Source organism: Clinocottus analis, unplaced genomic scaffold (genome assembly GCF_023055335.1).
Source record: "Clinocottus analis isolate CAN_PGR_092001 unplaced genomic scaffold, fCliAna1.0.p SCAF_5, whole genome shotgun sequence".
Taxonomy (NCBI): Eukaryota; Metazoa; Chordata; class Actinopteri; order Perciformes; family Cottidae; genus Clinocottus; species Clinocottus analis.
This window is the reverse complement of record NW_027176207.1, coordinates 17,532,462-17,555,288: the sequence shown is the minus strand read 5'-3', so window position 1 is coordinate 17,555,288 and position 22,827 is coordinate 17,532,462. Positions and strand designations below refer to the sequence as shown.

Genomic DNA, 22,827 nt, shown 5'->3' with positions numbered 1-22,827 from the left:
GTGTCTATAGACAGCAAAAAGTAATAAACTTTACTTTGATAGCACTCTTCAAAGATAATAAACTTATATGACACAATTTGATTCAAATTTAAAAAAAATTGAATTACATTTTTTTTATAGAAATAGATACATACAGATCAATAAATAGGGAAAGATTTAGAAGATAAAGGGAAACAAACAAAAAAGAGCTGAGTCTGAACCTTTTGTGTTTAATATTACATTGCCAGCAATTTACAATAAATGCAGTTTTCTCTTACGGAGTAAAGGGAGACATGGAGCAATGTTATTTAATCTGGAACACAAAAAAAGGCAGCTGTGCTAGTGTTTAACGGTATACCAAGACTAGAAAGGTTTACAGAGCAGCAGATGCCTATTTCTGACTCGTTTATTGAGATACAAGTGATACAATTTCACAGGTCTGATTGAGTAAATGCAACATTGCATCACTAACAATAATCCTCTAACAAGCATGTTGGCGTTCACAAATCGGCTGATAATGAGCCTGTAATTCATTTGTAATGGATCTTCAGCTGAATTCCTTGGATGCCCTTGAGGTATACAAAAGGTTAAAGTATTGGTTCACCCTAGAACTGGACCATAATATTGCCCTCGCCGGCATTGCTTGTGTCGGCACGATTCACCCACCACCCACCCTCAACCCATGGGGGTTGAGGGGAGGCGGGGTACTCGGACGTGCAAAAGCTGACAGGAGCCTGCATTACTCACAGGTTTGCAGCTGGGCTTTGCAGGAAAGGCGGTGAGTAATATGTGGAGCCATCAGCGTTAAAAAAGCCGCAGTTAGTTTGATAGAGAGCCTGCAAACGTGACTTTGAGGTACGTCTGCGCACGCACACGGCATGTGCCCCGTCTGTAACAGTGCTTTAATCTTTCGCAAAATCGGTTGGTCTTGGAAACGGCAGCACAATAAAACATGTTTGCTTGTGGAAATTGCAATCATTGCGTCTGGAGACTGCCGTCATTCACAGGACCTGAGCTGCTACATTCATGAACATGTGTGTAACGTCAGTGTACAGTCCCACAAGGGGGATGGCTGCAGAGTGACGGCTCACCTCGATGTGGATGCCCTCCTTGGGTTTCTTGCGGTAGAATAGGCCTTTGATGTCAAAGTTTGGGCACCGTGTGTCCTTATGAACTGGTGAACGAACCCGCTCGCCTTCACAGGTGATGATCACGTACGGATCTACAGCTGAAGATGGGAAGAAAAGTTAAAATGATTCTTGCACATCATGAAGTCTGGTGACAGGTGCAAAAGATCAAAAACTCTGTCCTTCATTGGATGAAAAAAACTAATAATAAAGAAGTTAATTTGTTTTTTTGTCAAAAACTAATTTACAGATTATTTTCTCGAATGGTTTGATCTATAAAAAGGAAATATATCTTCATGTTGTTTGTTTCGTTACTACATTTATCTGAAATTACTGAGCAAGTTAAGATTTGAAATAAAAACATAATAAGTTTGAAACATTCAATGAACTGTTAACGATGTTCAGTGGTAAAGATCAGAGGGGAAGAACATTGGTCGACACTCTGAGAAACATTTAGGTTTGTTTGTTTAGCAAGTCCACCACACTTTAAACTTATTTAAATCATTTTCAAGGCCCAAAGAGGAAAACATTATCCTATAATTCCACCCGGAAAAAAAAAAGAATAAAGACAATTTCTGTATCTAATCCCATTGATCATTTTACAGCCTCTTAGATATATCTTGTGACCTTAGAAGGAAATACATTTGATACTTAAAGTTAATTTTGATAATACTTTTACACAAAGCAGATTTTAAATGATGGTGTTTTACTAGTAACGATGGAGTATTTGTTCATGATTGTATTGCACTTTTACTGAAGTAAACTATTTGAGTACGTCTTCCACCACTTCTGCTCTGTCAGCAGATTAATTTAAAGCCACTATGTGGAGGATATAAGCATTTTGGACTTTGGATCAGATCTCCCTGGTGACATTGTGCCCACTGGATGGCACCAGAGATACATAATCCAATTTTACTAAGATTGTCTCATTTTTAAGTTATTGAATAAAACAATTAATATACTAATACATAGTGGCTTTAAATGGGAGTGTGTTGCAAACGTCACAGGTTAGTGCACACGCTATAAGAGCTTGAAGGGGGGTCAGGACTCTATACTACAGGCTAATAATAGCTGCTACAGTTTCAGCAGATGGTGCTGTAGTACCTTGTGCTTTGCTCAGAAGTCTTTCCTTATTGGGATTGAGGCAGTGAAGCTCTGTGGGTGTTTACAGGAGTTTACAATTCAGGAATATGATCGTCAACATGCAAATACAATGCGATGCGAGTCGTGGTCCTACCTCCATTGGTGTCCGGTCCCTGCAGGCCTTCAGCGTTCATTACATGGACCTGAGTGACCAGCTGAGGGTAGCCACACATCCCCGTCCAACATGTCTGAGGAGGGTCGTCCAGAGACAGCTCTCTGGGAAGGAAAGAGTGTTTCGTTATAAAACTGTTAAAGCCAGCTGGACTCAGGCATCGGTTTTACATTGCCAACCGAAGTAGTATGCAGCAACAACAAAAATAAAGTCAAAGACCAGCAGCAGTAGCATTTGTGCATGCAGCTAGCAAAAAGTAGGGGTTGTGCAATGGTTCCTCATTTGTGGGATGGGTTCACAGCTTTGTGTTACCATCCCTTCACTGCAGTCTGTGAGGCTCTTTGTGCAGAAGAGTGGGAACTGTATGTGATCCCACTTGCCTTGTAGCATCACTAGCTCACAGGTAACCTCTCTATACTGTATTGACAAAAGTAATCACATCGCCAGATGTGTGACGTCGCGAAATAAACAGAAAAAAACACTTCATGCTAAAACGGTTTTGCTGCTTGGTAACTCACACCACTCGACACAACATTGAGTTGAAGAGTTGCTTAACTTCCATTACATACAGAGTGTGCAAACTGCAAGGGGACCCACAGCTTGTGAATCTATCCAGACGTAGTTTAGGTTCAATGTCGATTCAGGAAATTCCAAAACGTTACACTATGTGTTCAGTGAGAATATATCAGATTTACTTGCAGTCTGAAGGCACATCAGTGAAGACGCGGAGTAGGAAGTCGCCCTGCTGCCTGGGGTCAAAGATTGTGGGAATGATGACGTAACGGCCCTCCTTCAGGTCCTTCCTGAGGAAGACGCAGCGCGAGTTGATGTAGATGGAGCCCGCTACTTTCTGCTGGGCTGAGTGCATACGGTACTTACGATTTAGCTCCACCTGCAGGATGAGAAGACAGTATAGCAGAAATCCGTCCACGTGAGCTATTCATTAGTCTATCAAGTCTTCAGGTTTGCTGGGGGGTTCTTGATATTAGTGCGTGTGTGTTTCTACCCGATGAATATCAAAGCCTATGGCGAGGTTTTCCCCTTTGCCCTCTTTGGGTGTGGCTCTCTTCTCCTTCTGCTGTAAGCAGATCAGCACCTCGTCCTCCACTTTCTTTACATCAAACACATACTGGGAAAAGAGAGAGTGACACGCCATTAACTCTCCAACACTGGTCGCGCATCTCTCTATAACATGAAGACAAACACTACCGCCACTAACCTGTGGGTTCTGCAGGAAAGTGGCCTTGTGATTGATGCAGCCTCCGGACCGGTTGCGAAGGGGATCCTGGCGGTGGACCCAGGAGCCCCTCATCACCTCCTCCTCCCAGGTTTTGTGGATGCTCAGGTAGGAGGTGTTGATGAGGCGGCACAGGATAAGGTCAGTGAAGTACTGGCAGAAGTCATCGAAGGTCATCCTGTAGGAGGGCAGGAAAAGGAGAGGAGAGAAGAGACCGGAGAGAGTGGATACCAACTAGAGGAAAAAGCTTGAAAGAAGAAGACCTTCAACAGGTACAAAAATAGAGGAAATGAAATGAAATCAGGAACAAAGAAAAGGGTTACGTGTTAAAGGAAAACTGGGATTTTTGGCGCTGACAAGGATTGAGATTAAATGTTGACCGATATGGACTGCAGCAGCAGCGTAACTTGTATTGATACATCAGTTCAGGTAAGGAGTGTAGTATATAACTACACTTGTGCTGCTTCAATGTCCCATGATATTTGCTGCAGTGACAATGCAGCACCCATAGAACAGTTACTGAAAGCAGCCTCTCACACTCTACATCAAGACAATATATAATTTAAAAAGCAACAGCCCACAGGGACTAGCAGAGGGTGGAGTTCATGCGGGTTGGAGAGCTTAATTAATTTTGGTGGATGGACGATTCATGCGTACACACACATTTGGAGGGGCATTTAGTTGAAATAAGGGAAGGGATCAACTAAATAAATTGATAGTAGATTTAAGGGTCTCACCAGAACTCGCCGTCGTCCTGCACGGTGACGCCAAGCTTCTCTCTCTCACTCTTGCTCACCTTGTTCCACTCCTCCGAACTGCAGTGAGACATGAGAGCAAACACACAAACGAGGGAGAAGAACAGCATCAAGCTCACGATCTCACGAGAAAACAAACAGTATCTTGTCTTGTTATAAGCGTTAGTAAATATATAATAAGGCCTTTATAATTCTCTATAAGATGGTTTTAACATTTGTATATGTTAATAATAGCATCATGAACACATTATAAAATATTGATAAGCTCTTATAAGAAACGAGTCAACAGTTTATAGTCTGCTTAAAAACAAAAAAACAACTCAATGAGTTTCTATAATGGATGTAATGGCGTTACAAACACCTTTAGAAAGTTTAACTAAGCCATTAATATGGCACTGTTGTCGCTTTAGATCTGGTAGCTGCAAAAAGCATCATTAACTACTAATACATTTAAGATAAGTATGTATTAATCTTAATAAAGAAACAGAAAAAGATGAGTAACGGTTTTACACTACAGGGTTTATACACATTTTGGCTTTAAACAAATTTTTCACGACCAAACATTTTGTGAAATCTCAGTGTAAACAGGAAAACGTGATAAAATGTAGATAGAATTCAAAAGCATACAGTATACATTAAATGACCCTAATGAACGAGAGACAATAGTTTGATTAAAAGAAAAGGCGTTTATATAGATGCCTGTATGTATGCCTTTTATAAGCATATTCATTATTTTGTCATGAACATATCAATACAACACATTTCCATGACTTTTCCAAAACTTTTTGGACTTTTTTTTTTCAAAGGACTTTTCCAAGCCTGGAATTAACCATTTTAAATTACCATGGCTTATCCTGGTTTTCCAAGACCGCAAGAACCCATTTTATGTTATTATAAGAAACTCATACAACTTCTATAAACTGTTAACATGTTCTTATAACTGTTTATAAATGTCTTATAATTTAACAATATTGTTAATTGTTCACACTGATATTGTCTTATTAACATATAATGTTAACAGCGTCTTCTAAGCACTTTACAGAGCCTTAAAACCTATTATTTAAAGCGTATTACTATTAATATATTCGAATAGTGGGACAGTCGCCTGTGAATCTTTTAATAACCTTAATGATTGTGAAAATGTCCTGTTAATGTATGAATCACAGGTATATAAATGATGTATGATACTCCCCCTCAAGGGCACGATAACGTTAAAGAGTCAGTTGAATGTGTGCATTCGTGAGTGTGAATCATACCTAAACATCAAGGTCCATTCTGTATTCACTGCTCAGGGGAAACAGGCTTTTTACTGGATGCATTAGGTCTGTGTTTATGATTCCCTGACAAGCGTCCACCTCTCAACAGACTGTCAGACTCCATTTACAGTAACAAGTTTTTTTTGTTTTTTTATCAAACCATGAATAAATTATTCAGCGAGAGCGGGCGAGTGATTGAGAAAGAAGAGAGATGACTCACGTCTCTTTAATAACATCTTTCTCTCTTTTCGGCCTTATCAATAATTCAGGCTCCATTATGATCCGGCTTTAGCACCTCCCTGTTTGTTTCATAGAGTCTAGACAGAGAGAGAGAGAGAGAGATGTCGAAGGAGCAACTTCTCTATCTCGGCGTTACCTGTTGCCCAAAGAAGTGTAGGCCGTAATGCAGCCAGTAAAACTGGAATAAAACGCTCTTTTCTTCAAGAGAGATATAACAGCTTGTCCCCCTGACTGAATATCCACTCGTGGAAACACGTTTTTTGGATTCATCTACATGTTAGAATTGAATATTTAGTCAGTAAAAAGTCTGTTTTCGTAGGATCCCGGGAAAATTATATCTGACCTGCACTGCACTGTTTGATGTTATTCAGTCATTTATCTTTGCTCTGTGACCCATCGCCTTGATTGCTTCTGCATTTTTCATCATCTACATGACCGTTTCCCATCATGCAGCTTTCTTGGTTACTTTGTGGGCATTTTATAAGAGTTTGGTCTTTGTTCAGTCACTCGTTGTTGGCTCATTCATCAGAGAACAGTGTGTCAAATTCGAGAGACAAAGGAGACATGAGTACCTCGACATTTTCCAAATGTACTTCATAAAATGTGTTAAAGTGGTAAAGGTCATAACAAGGTCAAGTATGAAAGGACAAATAGACGAGCTATGTTCAGTCTATTTGTAACTCCACTATGAATAAAACAAACATTCTGTTTGGATACCATTCCGAATGTAGCATTTTCCGTTTGTGATGTGTCGTCATTATTCTGGTTTTATGAGCTTTGGACACGTATGTATACAACACATTCGGTATATGCGTCTCTCTTGGGGATTTTTTACCATTTGCGCAATGTAGCATTTTTCTTTTTTACGATCAGCTCTGTGCGTTGGCACAATGTTTTCCGTTTGTACTCGGCTGAAAAAGAATATTTCACAAGGGGTACATCACTGAAAAAGAGGTTCAGAACCACTGAGATAAGCTGCGATGAGCTGCAGTAGTTCAGCCATGCCTGTAGGTGGCAGTGGAGGGATTTACCTGTCGCTCCAAGGGCCGCTCCACTCCTTTTCACCCCAGGGGTTCCTCATGCGGATCATTTGCAGCTTTTCGGATTTGAAAAAGGCCAGCAGTCCATGACCTAGCCTCACTTTCCGCACGTCCGTCACGGCGTAGGCATGACCTTTGACCAGGCCACAGTCCAGCCGTGCCTCCATGTCCTCTATTGTGGTCGCCTGGGAAACAGGAAAATGGGGAGGTTTAGTGGTTGGAAACTGAAGATTTTGTGGATCTCAATCAATATGTAAGAGAGGTAAGCTGGCACAGCTTCCTGGGACATTACAAACAGGTTTGGTGTTTGGTAAAAGGCACACAGGGTGCCGTTTTAAGTGGAAACTGCACAATAAGCTCCACTTTTCTGGTTGTCTGGGAACCGAAAACAGAGATTTTTGTTTCCTTTATTACAAACAGTAGAGGAGACATGACAGGAAACCAAAGAGCAAAATGCAACAAAGGTCCCCAGATGGATTCAAGCTGGGGATGTTTGCAGCATCTGCATAACGGCTAACAACTTGCAGACGTTACATGAAACCTTTATTAGATATTACTGTTTTATTGGAATGTGGGTCATATTTTTGGAGTTTTAGCCAGTCTTTCTATCCAGTATGATAACAGTAAACACTACAACAGCTGCTGAGATCGCAAAGAACTGAAGCAGTCGGATGATTCGACATGTTATAATAAACCAACAGTTGAGCCATTTCATCATAACTATTTAAAACCACCTGAAATGTGGTAATCCCTTATTGAGAACTGTTTTTGTGCGGTGAGGGTGTGTACAAGAGGCAATTTGGGTTTCAGAATATATATATATATATATATATATATACACACAGTACAATCAAATAATCAAAATCATGTTAGACTGATTAATCGACTGCAGGCCAAGCTATTAGACTGGAAACTTGAACTGAGCACCTAATTAATAAGACAAAGAGCTAAAAGATCGACAGGACAAATAGTTTTTCTACTTTATAGCGGTCTGAATCATTGGTTTGTCCAAATAGAAGCTGTGAGAAGGAATACTGATCTCCGGTTTGAGTTCCCTGCTCAGTTAAGGGACTCATGGTGGCTGAACCATCTGTGTACGCTCATTTTACGGCACCCGAACGACGGAACTGCGGTGAATCGAACCAATCTAACGAGCCGAAGCATATCCATATGTTTGGATTGAACCACTTTGTGCGTTTCCTACTTACAAAGCCAGGGCCGCTGGGACAGCCAGGGCACAGAATTTTATAAATTTAACAAAAGGTGTAATAAAACTCAAACCACTGGCTGCACCTTTACTTTTCGCCTGTGTTGTTCCTCTTTGTCTGCCCAAGAAAGACAAAAACAGAACTTGAGATTCCACAAATCAGCACCCTAGTCGCCTCAATACAAGGTCTCCCATAGGATAGGCGTAGACACCCATAACACACAAAGGATTTATGATTGAGAAATACAAGCTTAAGTAACAACAACAAAGGGTATAGGTGGAAAATGCATTGTTGTAGAGCACTGCTTACATTCTCTGAGCTCTCATTACTCTTACAGTTGAACAATAGAGTCTCCAGTACTGAAACTCATGCATATAAAAGAGCCAGATGATTTAAAAATTGAACTGCGTGCGCTTCTGAATCACAATAAGGGAGCAGACCGTCAGGGACTAAGATTGGCAAGAGACAGAGGACCGAGGGCTAAACAGGTAAATGTATAAGACGGCATGCATTCGTTTTCTTAACAAGCAAACATGAAGGCACTCCGCAGGCAGTTCAAATCCCTTAAGTATTATTTATTAAGATCACAGAGAACTTAATATAGTACTATAAAAACCATTCACCATACATTAAAGTAAAATGCAGTCCTTCATGCTGACAGCCCCTCGTTCTCTTGGTTGATCAAAAACAATCAATATGGGTAATTCTGAGAGATTCTTGGCTTCAGTTTCTAGAAAATGCCTGCACGATATCCTCAAAATGGACAAATTCAGAAGTGCTATTCATTTGCGTTCATCTCACGTAATCTCAAACAAATTACTACACAGCTTTGAAGAGCCTTTGAAAAGTTGCAGAAAGAATTTATGCAGAGATTTGGCACTAAAGAAGGCTGCTATCTTTTTGCCGCGAGACAAAGTCAACACACAGACAGTGTTTCATCCCTGGATTTTAAAGTCACGGCAGAAAATGCTTTAATTATTTAAGAGCTCTGGGGCACAAGGGGTCATCTTTGGTGGTGGATTAGACTGTTTTCAGAGAACAGGTGTTGAAATGCTGCTAAAAAAAAAAAAAGAAGTGTGAGCTTCCTTATGTTTCTCTGGAACGTTTGAGACGAGACTTAAATGTTTTCCTCAGGATGAATATTCATCTAGCGCCATCATCGGGTCAAAGTTTAAATGTATTCGATGCTTTGGTTTACGACCAAACAGCTACAATAGCTAATGACATTCCCATCAGCTTCAGCTGTACTTGTGTTTGTGAGCTTACTAGCAAATATTAGCATTCAGCTCAAAGCACTACTGTGCTCAATCACAGCCTGGCAAAGCCCCAGTAGACTCAGTGTTGAGCGCAAAGGGTAATGATCAATGTGTTTGTCCCATAAATATAACTGAGCTGAGCCTGAGACAACAACACATATCTGGAAATTAAAAAATGTAAAACCTGAACACTCACAAAGTTGACTGAAGGTCTTCAAAAAGTGAATAAAACACATTTTTAATGATGGAAAAAAGGACTCCGGTATGATCTGAGCCTTGCAGCTCTTAGCTCACCCTGATGGAGCAACTGATGAGACCGTCTCTGTTGTGGACTTTGAGAACTCTTTCAAACAGCTGGTTTCGGGCCACCTCATCTGTTGCCATCTGACCCTCCAGCAGGTCCACGGGCTCTGAAACACCGCCCGTGAAATCCACCAGCGCGTCGGCCGTGTTTCCTCCGTCCAGAGCCTCGTAGCAGCCATACACCCTGACAGGAAGAGGAGGAGAGGTAGGTCATGTTTATTGGAGACGATTAATAAATTCAGAGTATTTTCAAATACTTTGTAGACCGGATGATGATGATTAATGATCGATTGATGGCGGAAATAATCTTTAGCTGTGGCCCTAATATTTATTCACATAACATTGAAGTCATCTAATCTATTTTGCTTTTGTACATGGGCTTTGTTTAATCATTAGACTATTTGATTTAGAAAGATTATGAATGGTGTTTTATTAAAGTCTACACTTACGTAGGCAGAACTTCAAAAAAATTGAAATCCAATAATTTAATTTTAGGCGTTTGGTCTCTAAAACTGTATCTGTATACTTGTCACACCGGTACTAACTTGGCATAGGCTTTCTCCACCATGGCACTCCAGAACTCGTTGCTGTCGTTGGAGTGGCAGTAGACCAGCTGGTTGTCCACCGTCGGTAGACGGTCGTCAATCACCACATCCACCCACTCGCCAAAGCGCCAGAAGCGGAAGTGGAAAATCCCAGCATACGATTCTGGCTTCTCTGTATCCCACTCCTGCTCCTTCCAGTCAGGAATGACCTGGAGGGTGACGGGGGGTGGGGCGGGGAGAAGAGCAGAGGGCAGGTAAGCCAAACAAACCGGTGGGCCGTGGAGCATAAATAATGTCAAGGTGGAGTGGGCTGCCAGACTGAGACAGCATACCCTCATGTCTGCTGATGCATTTAGGATTAGGGGACAGATTTATCACCTCAGCTCTCTCAGTCATAAATCCAGCTGTAATAGGACATGGGTGAGAGGTAATAACTGCAGTGTGTGTGTGTGTGTGTGTGTGTGTGTGTGTGTGTGTGTTTCAGCTGCCTGCGGCTGCTGTGGTCCACTGAAACCTCTATAACCCAGCCTCCATTTTGATGAGAGGTAAACAACAAGCAACTAATTCACATAAAATCTTAAAGCATACACAGGTAACATGAATGAAAGCATCGCTGAAAGATACAAAATATATACACTTAAAGTCTGCCGTGTTTCTACGGCAGCCCAGAAAGAACAGTGGCTCTAATGAGAGCTGTTTGTGTTTTTTACGTTATCTGAAGATAGAGATGCGTTACGAAGCTCTGTATGAATCGGGCCTGGTGTTAAATTATTAAAGATTTAAGTATTGATAAGCCCCAACGTTACTGGTGTTTTTATTAATTGTACTTTTTAATGTTTTGATGCCATTCATTATCACGCTGCAGCGTCTCTCTGTCGGGCTAAGCTCACACGTTATTAAATTCCTTTTGATACAGTTATTTATTGGTTATGGACTTTTCTTTTGTTGCTCTCCTTGTAGTTTTTAACAGTTAGGTTTGCAAACATTTAGACACTAGACAATAAATGGCTTGATTTCGACAAAATACTTCAGCATTATATTGCTATCGCAGCCAAAACATAGTGCACAGTGGGTTCATCAGAGCTTGTTTTATCCTTTTTCAGCTGCCTGTTGCTGCTGGAAACACACAAAGTATTTTTCCCTGCATTATGTCGTGTTGTGCTTGCTAATGTGATTGCTGCCTCCCAATGTTCCCACTGTGACTCAGAGTCATAACAGAACACCCAACCTAGAGGCGACCTGCGAAAGGGCACCTGCGAAAGCTCCACCAGTGCGACTATGGCATGCAATGAAAACGGCAAAAATGATGCAGTGAAGTGATGACGTGTGAATTAAGTGTCAGTGTTCCAGCGGGTGTGCTTGGAGATGTCAAGGTGCGCTAACTGAACAGCAGTTCCTGTCAAACCGCTCTACAGGAGGTGACACACTGCTGATGGAGAGAATCCGGCCTCTCCAGAGGACCGGCTCGGTGAAGCAGCAACAGCTCCTTTAAAAAAAAGAAGAAAAAAGGAGGAGGGAGGAACAAAGCACTGCACCACAGAAACCTCAGTCATTTTGTAATCCTTCGGGAGGCAATCCCACCTCGCTATTGCTTACTTTCTGACTGCACTGTGGAGTGAGAGAGCACAGGCTCCATCTATCTCAGCTTTCATCTGGGCCAAGTGTCGCTATGCAGCAACTGCACTCTGGTAGGTAAGTGACCTGACGACTGGCCGGGAACACAAGCAGAAGGCACCTTGACTTCCCCTGCTGTCTGTCACCACGGGGAACAAGGAGGCTCTCCCCTCACACCGTCCTCCTTCCCCCCCACACCTGATAAGAGTCCAGTGTCCAACATAAAAGATACGGTCTTACTCCTAAAAAACTGTTTTAATGTTCACATTTGCATTGCCGCTCATGCAAGCATCCATGGGTTTTGGTATTACAGCACTTCAGGTGAGGTATTAAAGACCTGTAGCCAAGGAAAAACACAAGACACAAAAACACAAGACACAGTTCCCTAAGGGGCAAACCCTTTGCCGGGGGTTGCAAATGTCATTAGATGTTGTTGCCGAGCACCTCTGCTAATCTGTACTTCTGTCTGAAACCCGCCCCCTCTCCCATCGGCGCTACACAGACATGAACACATGCATAAGAGTAACTGGAAAGAAGGAGGAGGACAGACACAACGTGAAGACGCTTAGTTTCGACATAGCTGCCAATCTAATCCAGCCTTGCAGTTGGTATCGACCTGTCGGCCTGCTGGTGGTGTGCCGTCCGAGCATGTCTACAGAGTTGGAGCTGCCCTTCCGGCAGGACGACCAGTTGACGGAGATGATGCGCCTGCGGGTTCAGTCTCTGCAGCAGCGGGGCGTGAAGAGGCAGGACGGCGAACGCCTGCTGCAGCCCAACGAGGCCGTCTACCGCCTGGACTTCTCCAAGCAGTCCCTCGGATTCTTGCGGTGGACGGTGGGGCTGGCCGAGACGGGGCGCCTCACCGTCACGGCCATCTCACAGCTCTGGACGCCCGACCTCACAAACCTGATGACGCGGCAGCTGCTGGAGCCCGTCGGGGTTTTCTGGAGGGCGCCGGGCGACGCCCGCAACGCACCCGTCCAGTGCTACGAGGCAGACGCGCACGAGTTCGGCGAGCGGATCGCGGAGTTGGCTAAGGTAAGGAAGACGATGTACTTCCTGTTTGCGTTTGCAGACGGCTGCAGTCCTCAGACTGTCGACTGCTCCATCAACTTCACGGTGGATTGTTGAGACTTCAAACTTAAAAACTCTTTGTTTTGTCCGGATATCTCACTTCTTAGAGACAGCAGAAAAGAAAGCCTAAAATATCACATCGCCTGACAACCTGTAATTACAAGAATACACTCTTTGCCCTCCTCCTTTTGGAACAAGACTAATTAAATGAAATAAAAAACTTGCTTCTGTTGCTGAACCTGTTGACGTTGTATCCTTGTATTCTATGATGTTGAATATATATATATATATATATATATATATATATATATATATATATATATATATATATATATATATATATATATATATAATATATACAAATAAAACCAATGAATCAAAAAGGTGTATCTGCATTTTCTTCAACGTCTGGACACGATCATTTTCTGGGTTTGTGTGTTTAGCTAAAATGTTATTCACCATCTCCTGCTCTTTGACAAACAGCCAGCCCTGACGGGTTTGGTAGCAATGAGTCCCTTGTGAGATAATGGATAGAGACAAGTGTGTTCTTGTGTGCATGAGTATATTCCCAAGTGGACAGGGGGAGGGGGTCTGGGGGGAGACAGGTTCCAGTTGCCTCATCCATCTCTCATCTGTCTTGCATGGTGACCATGGCAAACAAGAGAGACATGCGGATCTTGTCTCTCAACCCCCATGCTTTACGCTGCGACAGTCGCATAAAACACCAACTGTGACTGTGAATGAGAAGCCGCGTGTCAGATGAGGTGTGAGGGAAAAGAAAATAACTGAGATGTCAGGAGGTATTAGACTTGTTTGTCTTGTTGATAGAAGGCATGTAACTAACTTGTCACCTGAACTGTCAAACCATTCGCTGAAATTTACACACACACACAAAAAAAGTCTCAATTAACTTGAATGCATAAATAGAAATTATTGCTGAGTGACCTCATTAGTATGTGTCGTTTCGTTGCAATTTGACAGACAAGAATTACCCTGAACAAATGGACAAGCTTTGGGGGAAATTATGCCAGTAGTGGTATTATTAAGTGATCAACAAATATACACTAACATTTAAACATGTACTGCCTTGAGTAATTACAAGGATCTAAGAAAAGCAAAATCAGAAGGTACAACAGCTCTAAAGCCAAAAGAGAGGCACATTTTGCAGGTAATGAAACACCTACAAAAGCAGTAACAGCTCTCGGGTCTCACTGGGGAACACTATGTGCTCCTGCGAGAGTTGGACCATTACTTGTTTTGCTTTCATAGGAAGGACTGCTGGTGGCCAACAACACGGGAGACTTTGAACAGATGAACAGGCTTCCACTATGGTTTAGATCAAACAAACGGACTTCACAGAGGAGGTCTTACTTCATCAGCTGTGGTCAAATTTCAAACAAACCAAAAAGCATACAGAAGGGGTCTTAAGTGATCCGGCTTGCAGGATAATTTACATAAGGCTCTCAAACGTGTTTTTCCAATTTGGATTCCTCATCAGTCTTTTAAATTTTAATTTTTTTTTATTAAAGTAAGCTTTTTTTTATTAAAGTGGTTTGTACATTTTGGGTGACAATCTCATTCGTTTTCAGGTTGAGAGTTAGATGAGAAGGTTGAAACCACCCTCATATCTGGCAGTTAAATATACAGCCGGTCAGTTAGCTTAGCACAAATACTGGAAACAGGGGGACACAGCTAGCCTGAACGTTGTGACAAGAGGAATCAAAACAATACTTTGCTGTTTGACGAGGGGGGGGGGGGGGGGGACGACGACTAGTTTTCAGTTATTGTGCTAAGCTAAGCTAACCAGCTGCAACCTTGAAATATAAACGGCAAAATGCAAAGAGCACTCCGATTCAACAAAGTGTGCCTACCACAGTTGGTATTGAAATGTCTCTTCCTAAATCCGAAAGCAAGGTTGAACGAGAGGACAGACGATTTTAAAAGGAGGTGGTCAACTTCCTGTTTGGTCTTCGTCCTCTAGGAGAGCTTCTCCTCTTGTGTGTCTCTCTGTCCCCGTTTGTTTCATTCTCCCATTGTGAATGATGGGATTTAGTTTTTCTTCCTGTGTGTTTGTGTATCTTGTTTAGTTTCCATGGTGGAGAGGAGGTCTATATTCCTTGGTATCTATATATCTATAAGTTTGTCATCCTGATTGGATTCTGTATCCACAACATCTATTGCAAGTCTGTCCGTCCAGCGTGAGGGATTCCTCCTCTGTTGCTCTTTCTGAGGTTTCTTCCATATTTCTTCCTCAACCGAATCGGGGGTCAAAAGACAGAAGGTGTGTTATTCTCTTACAGATCGTAAGGCCCCTTCAGGCAAATATGTGATATTGAGCTGTATGAAGAAAATAGACTTGACAGTCTCAAGCGGCATTGCTCCTCGCAAGAAAGAAAATGACAAGGAATGCAATCTCCCTTCAAAAAAAAGAAAAGAAAAAAAATGGGCAAAAAAGGAAATTAAGCAGTAAACATGCTGCTCATTGGATGTGGAGCTGGGCGATGCTTGTGTGTATGCGATGAAACAAAGCTCGAGAAACAGAGTAAACAGAGGGGAAGATACTGTGTAAGCAAGCGCATATGTACTCCCTCTCCCTGAGCGTACTGTCACAATCCGGCGTCTCACTACAACAGGCCGAGGCATCTTGTTTCAAATCCCATTAAACCTCGTAATCACTTTGATTCCTTTGTCAGGATGGATGCCAAAGATCATTTCAGATACATTTCCTGATGACTGAAACATCTGAGCTCATACAGTTCAAAGTAGTTTTCTGTTAATACGACACCTCCAATATTAAATGGAAGCATGTAATAGTGGATTGGTGATGCCAATCTTCACGGAAAAGTTTACACATGTATTGTAGTCAGTGTGTAAAATGTTTTCCACAGCAGTGGCATTGGAAGATATAGAATATCTAAAAAGATAAATTAGATAAAATAAGTAATTTAAGCTCAATGCCATTGTCTCTTATGCACTTTTTCGCTATAGTTGTTTTCTGTGAAGACAATTAGCAACCCCAATGAAAAAAAGAAAGAAGAATATTGAAGCAGAGCTGATTTCAGTCTTTATTCAAAGTTAAGCTAACTGGCTGTTTTAGTAACATTACCAACTTATTCAGCTTAATAAGGAGCTATTTCTTAGATCTGCGAAGTGATCTGAATCCATATAAATTAAGTAATTATTAGCATGCTAGCTGTCCTGCTAACGCTAGCTGCCTAAAACATCACGTGTGATGGTTTCAATTGAATGTTTGGGACACCGCCAGCAATTTGCTATGAATGGCTACATTCTATCAATTCATTCATCCACCTCTACTCGCCTCTCTCCTCTGAGCCTGCATCTTTCAATCATTGAACACGTCGTAGACGGTCCCCTGCTGCCTGGTAAGATATTATTATAAAAACACATTCACAACCAACAGATGCCAGGATATCCATCCAGCCTTAGTGCTTTCAGCCGGTCCTGAGAGACTCTACTTTAGGAGTCAACCAATCAGGCTTCTACTGACTGATGGAGTCTGCTGACACCAAGGAGGCGTTGCGGTGCTGTAGTAAGTCTTCTGGTGTTTACTCCTCATCATAATGGACAATCAAACACTAAATATGGAATAATTAAGACTGAGCACTTTTTTTTCAAAATGCATTATTTACACTTTTGTGCAAGAAACAAACCATTTTCTAATATATCTCTATTAGAAAGTCCTGTTTGCAAAAGTGTTGACTCTTTTAAAAAAGTAGCTTTATTTAATTCGTCGTTTCTTTTTTCTTCTTCTCCAAATAGTTGAATTAATGGTCTGTTTATGGTTCAGGGTGCTGTAGAGTCTTGGCCGGCTCTCGGTTAAAATCTCTGGTGGTATGTTTGTCTGGAAATTGTCCTTCTAAGCAACCGCTCAGCTGACTGAGCACGTTGACTCAGCCGCACAGGCCGTAAAGAAAATGGCTAAATGGGAGAATCTGGAATTTTGCCCATACAGTGTGGTTTTCTTCCCCTTAAAGCAAACAACAACTAGCGGACACCACAAGCGCAAAATGCAAAGCACAATATACTGTAGCGAAAGCTTTAGCTTTTCTTATTTGTACTGTGAGCATTAGGAGACATAATATGAGCAGGTCTGCCATGAACTCAGCTGTAGTTTTGAAGCAAAAGTTTTAGTTTTAGATTTAGATGTGAAGGGGGATACCAGTTTCCTGTCGGTGTGTCAAATACATGACTTTTATCAGGATGTGGTAAACCTAGCTTGTTATAAAGACTGGAAACAGTTGGAATCAGCTGGCTTGGCTCGGTCCAAAGTTTAAACATCCACATACCAATAGTACGCGCTCAGTTCTTAACACATTGTAATGCATATTGTTTGTTTGATTCATGCGGCGTGACATAACTCATTCTTAATGAACAGCTCATCCATCAGCCCACATCTTCTGCGCAGAGTCTCCAGCTAAAGCACGAGTACTAGTAGCAGGTTTTGGTCTTTATCGAGGCACAATGGTATCAAACCTGGCGACCTCAGAGTGACCCTGGGAAGTCACCGCATCCAGCTGCTCATTTTAAAATAGATACAACATGCAATTTCGTCTCACTCTCTGAAAGAGAGTAGATTTGAGTATTTTATTTTTATTTTTTTAAGTAGGTGTTTAAAATTAAGACTTTCATTGTGAACATTTTACCATCCAAAGACACACCTGTAAGAGAGTCAGAAAGCATTTTTGTTTGCTGCGACAACAAAAAAAGACAGGGAAAAGAAAGAAGAAAAAATAGACAACAGACAAACATATATACAAAATAGAAACACTTACTTTTTGCCAAAGAGACTCTCTGGAGGCCAGACTGGAGCATGCCGCTACAAACCAGCAGTTACCCAGCTGTCCCTGATGTAAATCGTGTGCGCTGATGCCATCCACAAACAGGTGAGGGTCCTCACACAGCTCCTACACTCCCAAAGACAGACACAGAAGAGCTAAGTGTGAGGTTCAACACGAACATTACATGTTAAAGTCATGCTGAGGCATAAAGTATTCTATGATACCCCACCAAGATTATGTTTAATCATTTTAGGGAGGAAATAATGATAGAAATGAAATCGTGCATACGAATAACAAACAGTGTGTACGGTCCAAAGAACAAGACATAGAGGAGCTTAAATGGGTTATTTAGGCAAATGCGTGAATCAGAAAATGACCATCTGTCCCGATGCACCCACGTATCATATTCATGATCTTCTGCCCAAGTGTGGGAGTGCTGCATGCATTTATGAAATCACATTTCCTGTGGCTGCAGCGTTGAGGTCCATTTTCTGCCACAGTGTGTATAGACGGACCTCTATTACAGCGAAAAACATGGTGCTCAATGAGCTGCTCTCTCAGCAGTGCAGGACACACACACACACCCTGTGGTTCCTGTGATAATGTGTGGGATGAATACTACAGTCTGTTGGCCGACACCAGCCACTTAAAGGGACACACCATGTCCTCTACTCTTTTGTCTACACACAAATAGCTACACTTCAGCATGAGTGTCACAAATGTGGAGAGGGAGGTTTGCAAAAAAAGTGGACTAACTATCTCAAAATATACTGTACAAAATGATACAAAGTACATTGAAGTTGTGCTGGAATTGATATGCAGTATATGTAGTATCAGTATTTTTTTGGTGTTTGTTATTTTTCTAAATATGAGACATATATTGAATCTTATAAAAATAAGAGGTGTTATATATTTTCTGCAGAGACAGCTTGAAAGAGAGGCTCTGTAATATTAGTAGCCTAACTGAGCTGTGTATTGATGAATCCATGGAGCTGACCGGCGGGCCGGAGTAGCAGACGGATTTGTAATTGCGACTCTTTCTTTGGTTCCCATCCTTATGTCTGGTGTTAGAAAATACAGAACAAGAAGATTCGTTTATGGGGTCATTGGTTAGTATCTGGGGAAAAAAACTAACCAGGTCTGGGAACTTATGTGGGTGCCCATCTGTTTCCAAGGCCAAACGTTTGCAAGCTAAGCTAACTAGGATCCACATTCAGGGTAAAAATACAAAGTGAACAGAACGATCTTCCCAAATGTTTAATATTGAAAAGGGATGGACTTCTTCAATCTCTAATGGTAGACAACCAGTGCTATGTTCACGTTTGAACAACAGGATTCTTGTTTTGTTTACTAGCGCTCTTGAATAATGTAATAAAAAAACATGGTTTAACATATTCATCTGTACAATCATATCCTCTGACATTAATGTCATATCATGACGTATTGATCGAGCAAACTGTGCAAACTGAATCATATCCATCATTTCAGTGACAGGGCAATATCTGATCTTTTGTACAAAAGGTCAACACCAGCCCAATATAACATTTTGAATGACTTCATTTTTACTCCAGCCTGCATATTCTCTGCTGGCATCATTCTGGGTGCAATTCCTCTCCCTCTGCTTTATGGGAGCGGCGGGTCGATGGGCACCTCGGCCATTACTCAACAGACAACGCAAAGCACAGCACCACTTAACAGCTCTTTATCTTTACACACTCGCCGCACTCAACTAGGGTTAGAAAAGTAAAAGAGGGAGAGAAAGGGATGCACATGAGCATTTACTCATGTGAAATACATGCAGCAGACAACTGCACTGGGACGACGTTAACAACTGTTCGCCGTTTTATTGGAAACTGATCCGGCCAATTCACGAGAGGTAATGTGTGTCATCTCCATTTGGGGATTAGAGGGTCACCAGAAAATTCAAAGCCACTTGGTAACCATTTCTATCCTTTGTTGAAGAAGCCAGCATTAACTTTGTAACTCATGTGTATGCCTTTCACACTTTTATTTTCCTTCTTTGTGGTCCTTTATTTATTTGTTATCATTATTATTAAATTACTTAATTATTTACCAACAACTGAAGATTTGGTTGGACAATTAACACTCAAAAAATGATTTAAAGCTTAATTGAGAATGTAATAATTACTTGTAGCCATGTTTAATAATGGATACATTATCGATCTGAACTTATTCATAGTGATAAACTATGAATATTCTGTTTGTGGACTACTTGGAATAACCAACAACAACAAAAAACACAGAAAAATAAAAAGACCTTCAGATCTTGGACGAGCCAAATCTTTTTTTATATATTTTGATGCCAAGTGGTGAGGAACAAATTGACCTGGTGTACAATATTTATGAAATGAACCTCAACCTTGAGAGCAGAATGTGTAAATACTAAGTCATATTCTCTATGAATATATATATATTTGAACGTTATTTTGTTTTGCTTTCATGCTTATAAGATCTTTGTGTTCATATGGTGTCCATGTCTTTAAAAAGTCTGGATGCGTTATCTCTGCTAAAGCTCGACTGCCCCATCCGGCTTTAACCATGAACATCAGTGCCACCCTTCAAAAGTCATGTGTGTGTGAATAAATGCCGATCACAGCATAAACACACAACAATCCATGTTCAAGTGTGGGAAACAAAAGCACACACTAACACACACACACACACACACACACACACACACACACACACACACAGAGAGAGGACACCACAAAGGTCAGTAATTTGCTGACTTTGCAAAGCTGCTTGCCGCAAAAGCAAACTTCTAATCAGAAGCAGAGCCACTGCAGTGCTCCTGGGAGGCCTCCAGCCTCCACCGGCAGCCCCTCTCACCTTACAGAGACCAGCACTGAAGCACTTCCCTTCTGAAACGCGCGACTGTACATGCAAGTCGGCACAACTATGTGAAGCAATGTGTGGATCTCTTGTCTGACCGGTGCCAGAGTTAAGATCTCTAATCACGTTTTTTCCTCTTCTGTCCGCAACGGCATTGATCGCTGGAGTCTGAGCAGCGGCGGGGGCTCCCTGTGGTGGCCCGCCGACCAGGGATTGGCTCAGGTGGAAGAGTAATAGAGTATTGATCCCTGCCCGGTCCCGCAGACAGTGAAGTAATGTGAATATTGTGGCTGAGCACAGCCTAATCATTTACCCAGCTACTGAGAACCCTTCAGCACCATCCATCAGCCCGTGTGAGGAACCGTCAGACACACAAGCAAACGCACAAGGTGATACACAACCAGCCAATTGCACAAAAAGACAAGATACAAAAAGTGGAACCTAGCAGTTTGACTTCAGAGAGCCTTGCAGGGTGTAAACACACTTTCAGTTTTTGCTTTGTATGTATGATTGAGGATATTTACAAAGTTGTTTAAAGTCTGCATTGTTTGCCTCAAAGTTCTTCTTCGGCTGCGTTTCTTAACCCCACTAAGGATCTATTGACGGAAGAGCGAGTTTTGGGCGTTGCTACGCTCATGTTATATATTCATGGTATGAGTCCTGACTGTTGGTAAGAGTCCCACACTTCTGCAGCTCAAAGGTGAACTAGGAAGTGGGCTTGTAAACACAGCGTTTACAATGGCCCGTTTGGGTAAAAGTAAAAAAAAAAGGTTTTCCCAAGAAGCTGACTATCAGAGTTGCAATATCTTCCCAACTGAGTGCTTTGTCAAAACTGCCCGGCCAAAAATATGAGAATAATATCCAAGTTGTGATAAACTTTTAAAACATCTCAACGATCAAGATACGTAATCACATTCATGAAACAAATCTAGTCCAAAAAAAACTGTCGCACTTAATAATAACTGCGTTGTAAAGCATAGATAGTCCTCACTTTAGATGATGTCACAGAACATACTTAACTAACGACTAGTAACGACCTGAATTAATCATGAATTGCAGTATTAAAACACGTTTTGTAAAGCACATGTTATCTCTAACCATTAGTGCATATGTAAATCATTACGTATAAATAAATGCATGAATGAATTACATTTAAATATGTTTTTTGTAACATTTACTAACACATGATAAAGTATCTTATTAATCATTTATAAGTCCTTAATACTTAAATTTACAAATCGGGAATCCATTATTTATAAAGTCTACAAAACCCAATCATGAAACACATAATAGTCAGGCTTATTAATCAAGAATAAAACATGTATGAATTGCATACTAATGAGTTACTAATGAGTGTTGCAACAATGCTTTTTAAATGATGAATTAAGTGTTTACTCATGCTTAACTAATGCTAAATAGCGTGTAGTTATTATAAAGTGCTACCAAAAAAACATTTCCATAAAGCTCCAAACACCTAATTACATGGAACTCATATTTTTATATTTTATATTATAATTAACACGACAGGGACTGCTGAGGTACGTAAATTCAGTTGAAGGAAGACGTTTTTTTGTTTTTTTTTACTGATAACGAAATGTAATTAAAACTAACCTGATGCATTGAAAAGCGTTAAGAGGATAGTTCCCATGGTATCAATGGTATAGATACCGAAAATATTTTCCCTCGCCTCACAGCATGTACCGTCACATCGCCCCACCCTCGCCTCGTCAGGACATAAATAAACACAAATCAGTGGAAGAGATGGGAGGAAGAGGAGGAGGAAGAGAGGGGCGGCAGGAGAAAGACAGACAGGCTGAGTGACAATGTGAGACAGACAGAGAGGGGGGAGCATTTTATTAGAGCCTGCTCTTTATGCTCGCACGCTCTGCCACCGGGACTTCATTGCAGCCATAAATATCGCCTCGACGCATCTGAGCAAGGATAACACCGAGCACAACAACCTCTGGAGGATTGAGGGGGCTGTGAACCTTCACCCTCACGCTGATAACACGACCTCCCTGATCGTTTTATTCGTTACGAGGTTGGAGAAACTTGACCGTTACTGGCAGTAGGTAAAAAAAAAAACACAAAAAAAACAGACGGGAAGTGTCTGGGTTCTTTTCAATCAACTGAAAGAACATTTAAAGAACACCGAGGTAAACTAACTTTGTAAATCAACGTCACATAAGTTAACTCAATAAAGAGGACCAACCTACACCTTGGTGATTCGTACATTTACCAGAGTTGAGTTAAGCTGCCATCTCAGGTTTATTAGTAGCCATCCTG

At 41.4% G+C, this 22,827-nt stretch overlaps 2 protein-coding genes across 2 annotated transcripts in view; one reads left to right on the top strand and one right to left on the bottom strand.

Moving 5' to 3' along the window:
* capn5b (calpain 5b) overlaps window positions 1-22,827 on the bottom strand; it is a 42,256-nt gene that overhangs the window by 7,576 nt on the left and 11,853 nt on the right. Inside the window, exons 4-14 of the mRNA XM_068599747.1 lie at window positions 17,683-17,814; window positions 10,202-10,410; window positions 9,648-9,840; window positions 6,881-7,074; window positions 4,336-4,413; window positions 3,581-3,776; window positions 3,368-3,490; window positions 3,057-3,253; window positions 2,344-2,465; window positions 2,211-2,261; window positions 1,071-1,207 (exon numbers count right to left, since the gene is read on the bottom strand). Coding sequence (XP_068455848.1) covers window positions 1,071-1,207; window positions 2,211-2,261; window positions 2,344-2,465; window positions 3,057-3,253; window positions 3,368-3,490; window positions 3,581-3,776; window positions 4,336-4,413; window positions 6,881-7,074; window positions 9,648-9,840; window positions 10,202-10,410; window positions 17,683-17,814 — 1,632 coding nt within the window. The remainder of the gene's footprint in view (window positions 1-1,070; window positions 1,208-2,210; window positions 2,262-2,343; window positions 2,466-3,056; window positions 3,254-3,367; window positions 3,491-3,580; window positions 3,777-4,335; window positions 4,414-6,880; window positions 7,075-9,647; window positions 9,841-10,201; window positions 10,411-17,682; window positions 17,815-22,827) is intronic.
* On the top strand, window positions 12,464-12,946 carry ompb (olfactory marker protein b). Its single transcript, XM_068600063.1, has one exon. It carries the CDS (start codon window positions 12,464-12,466, stop codon window positions 12,944-12,946), a length of 483 nt encoding a protein of 160 aa, XP_068456164.1.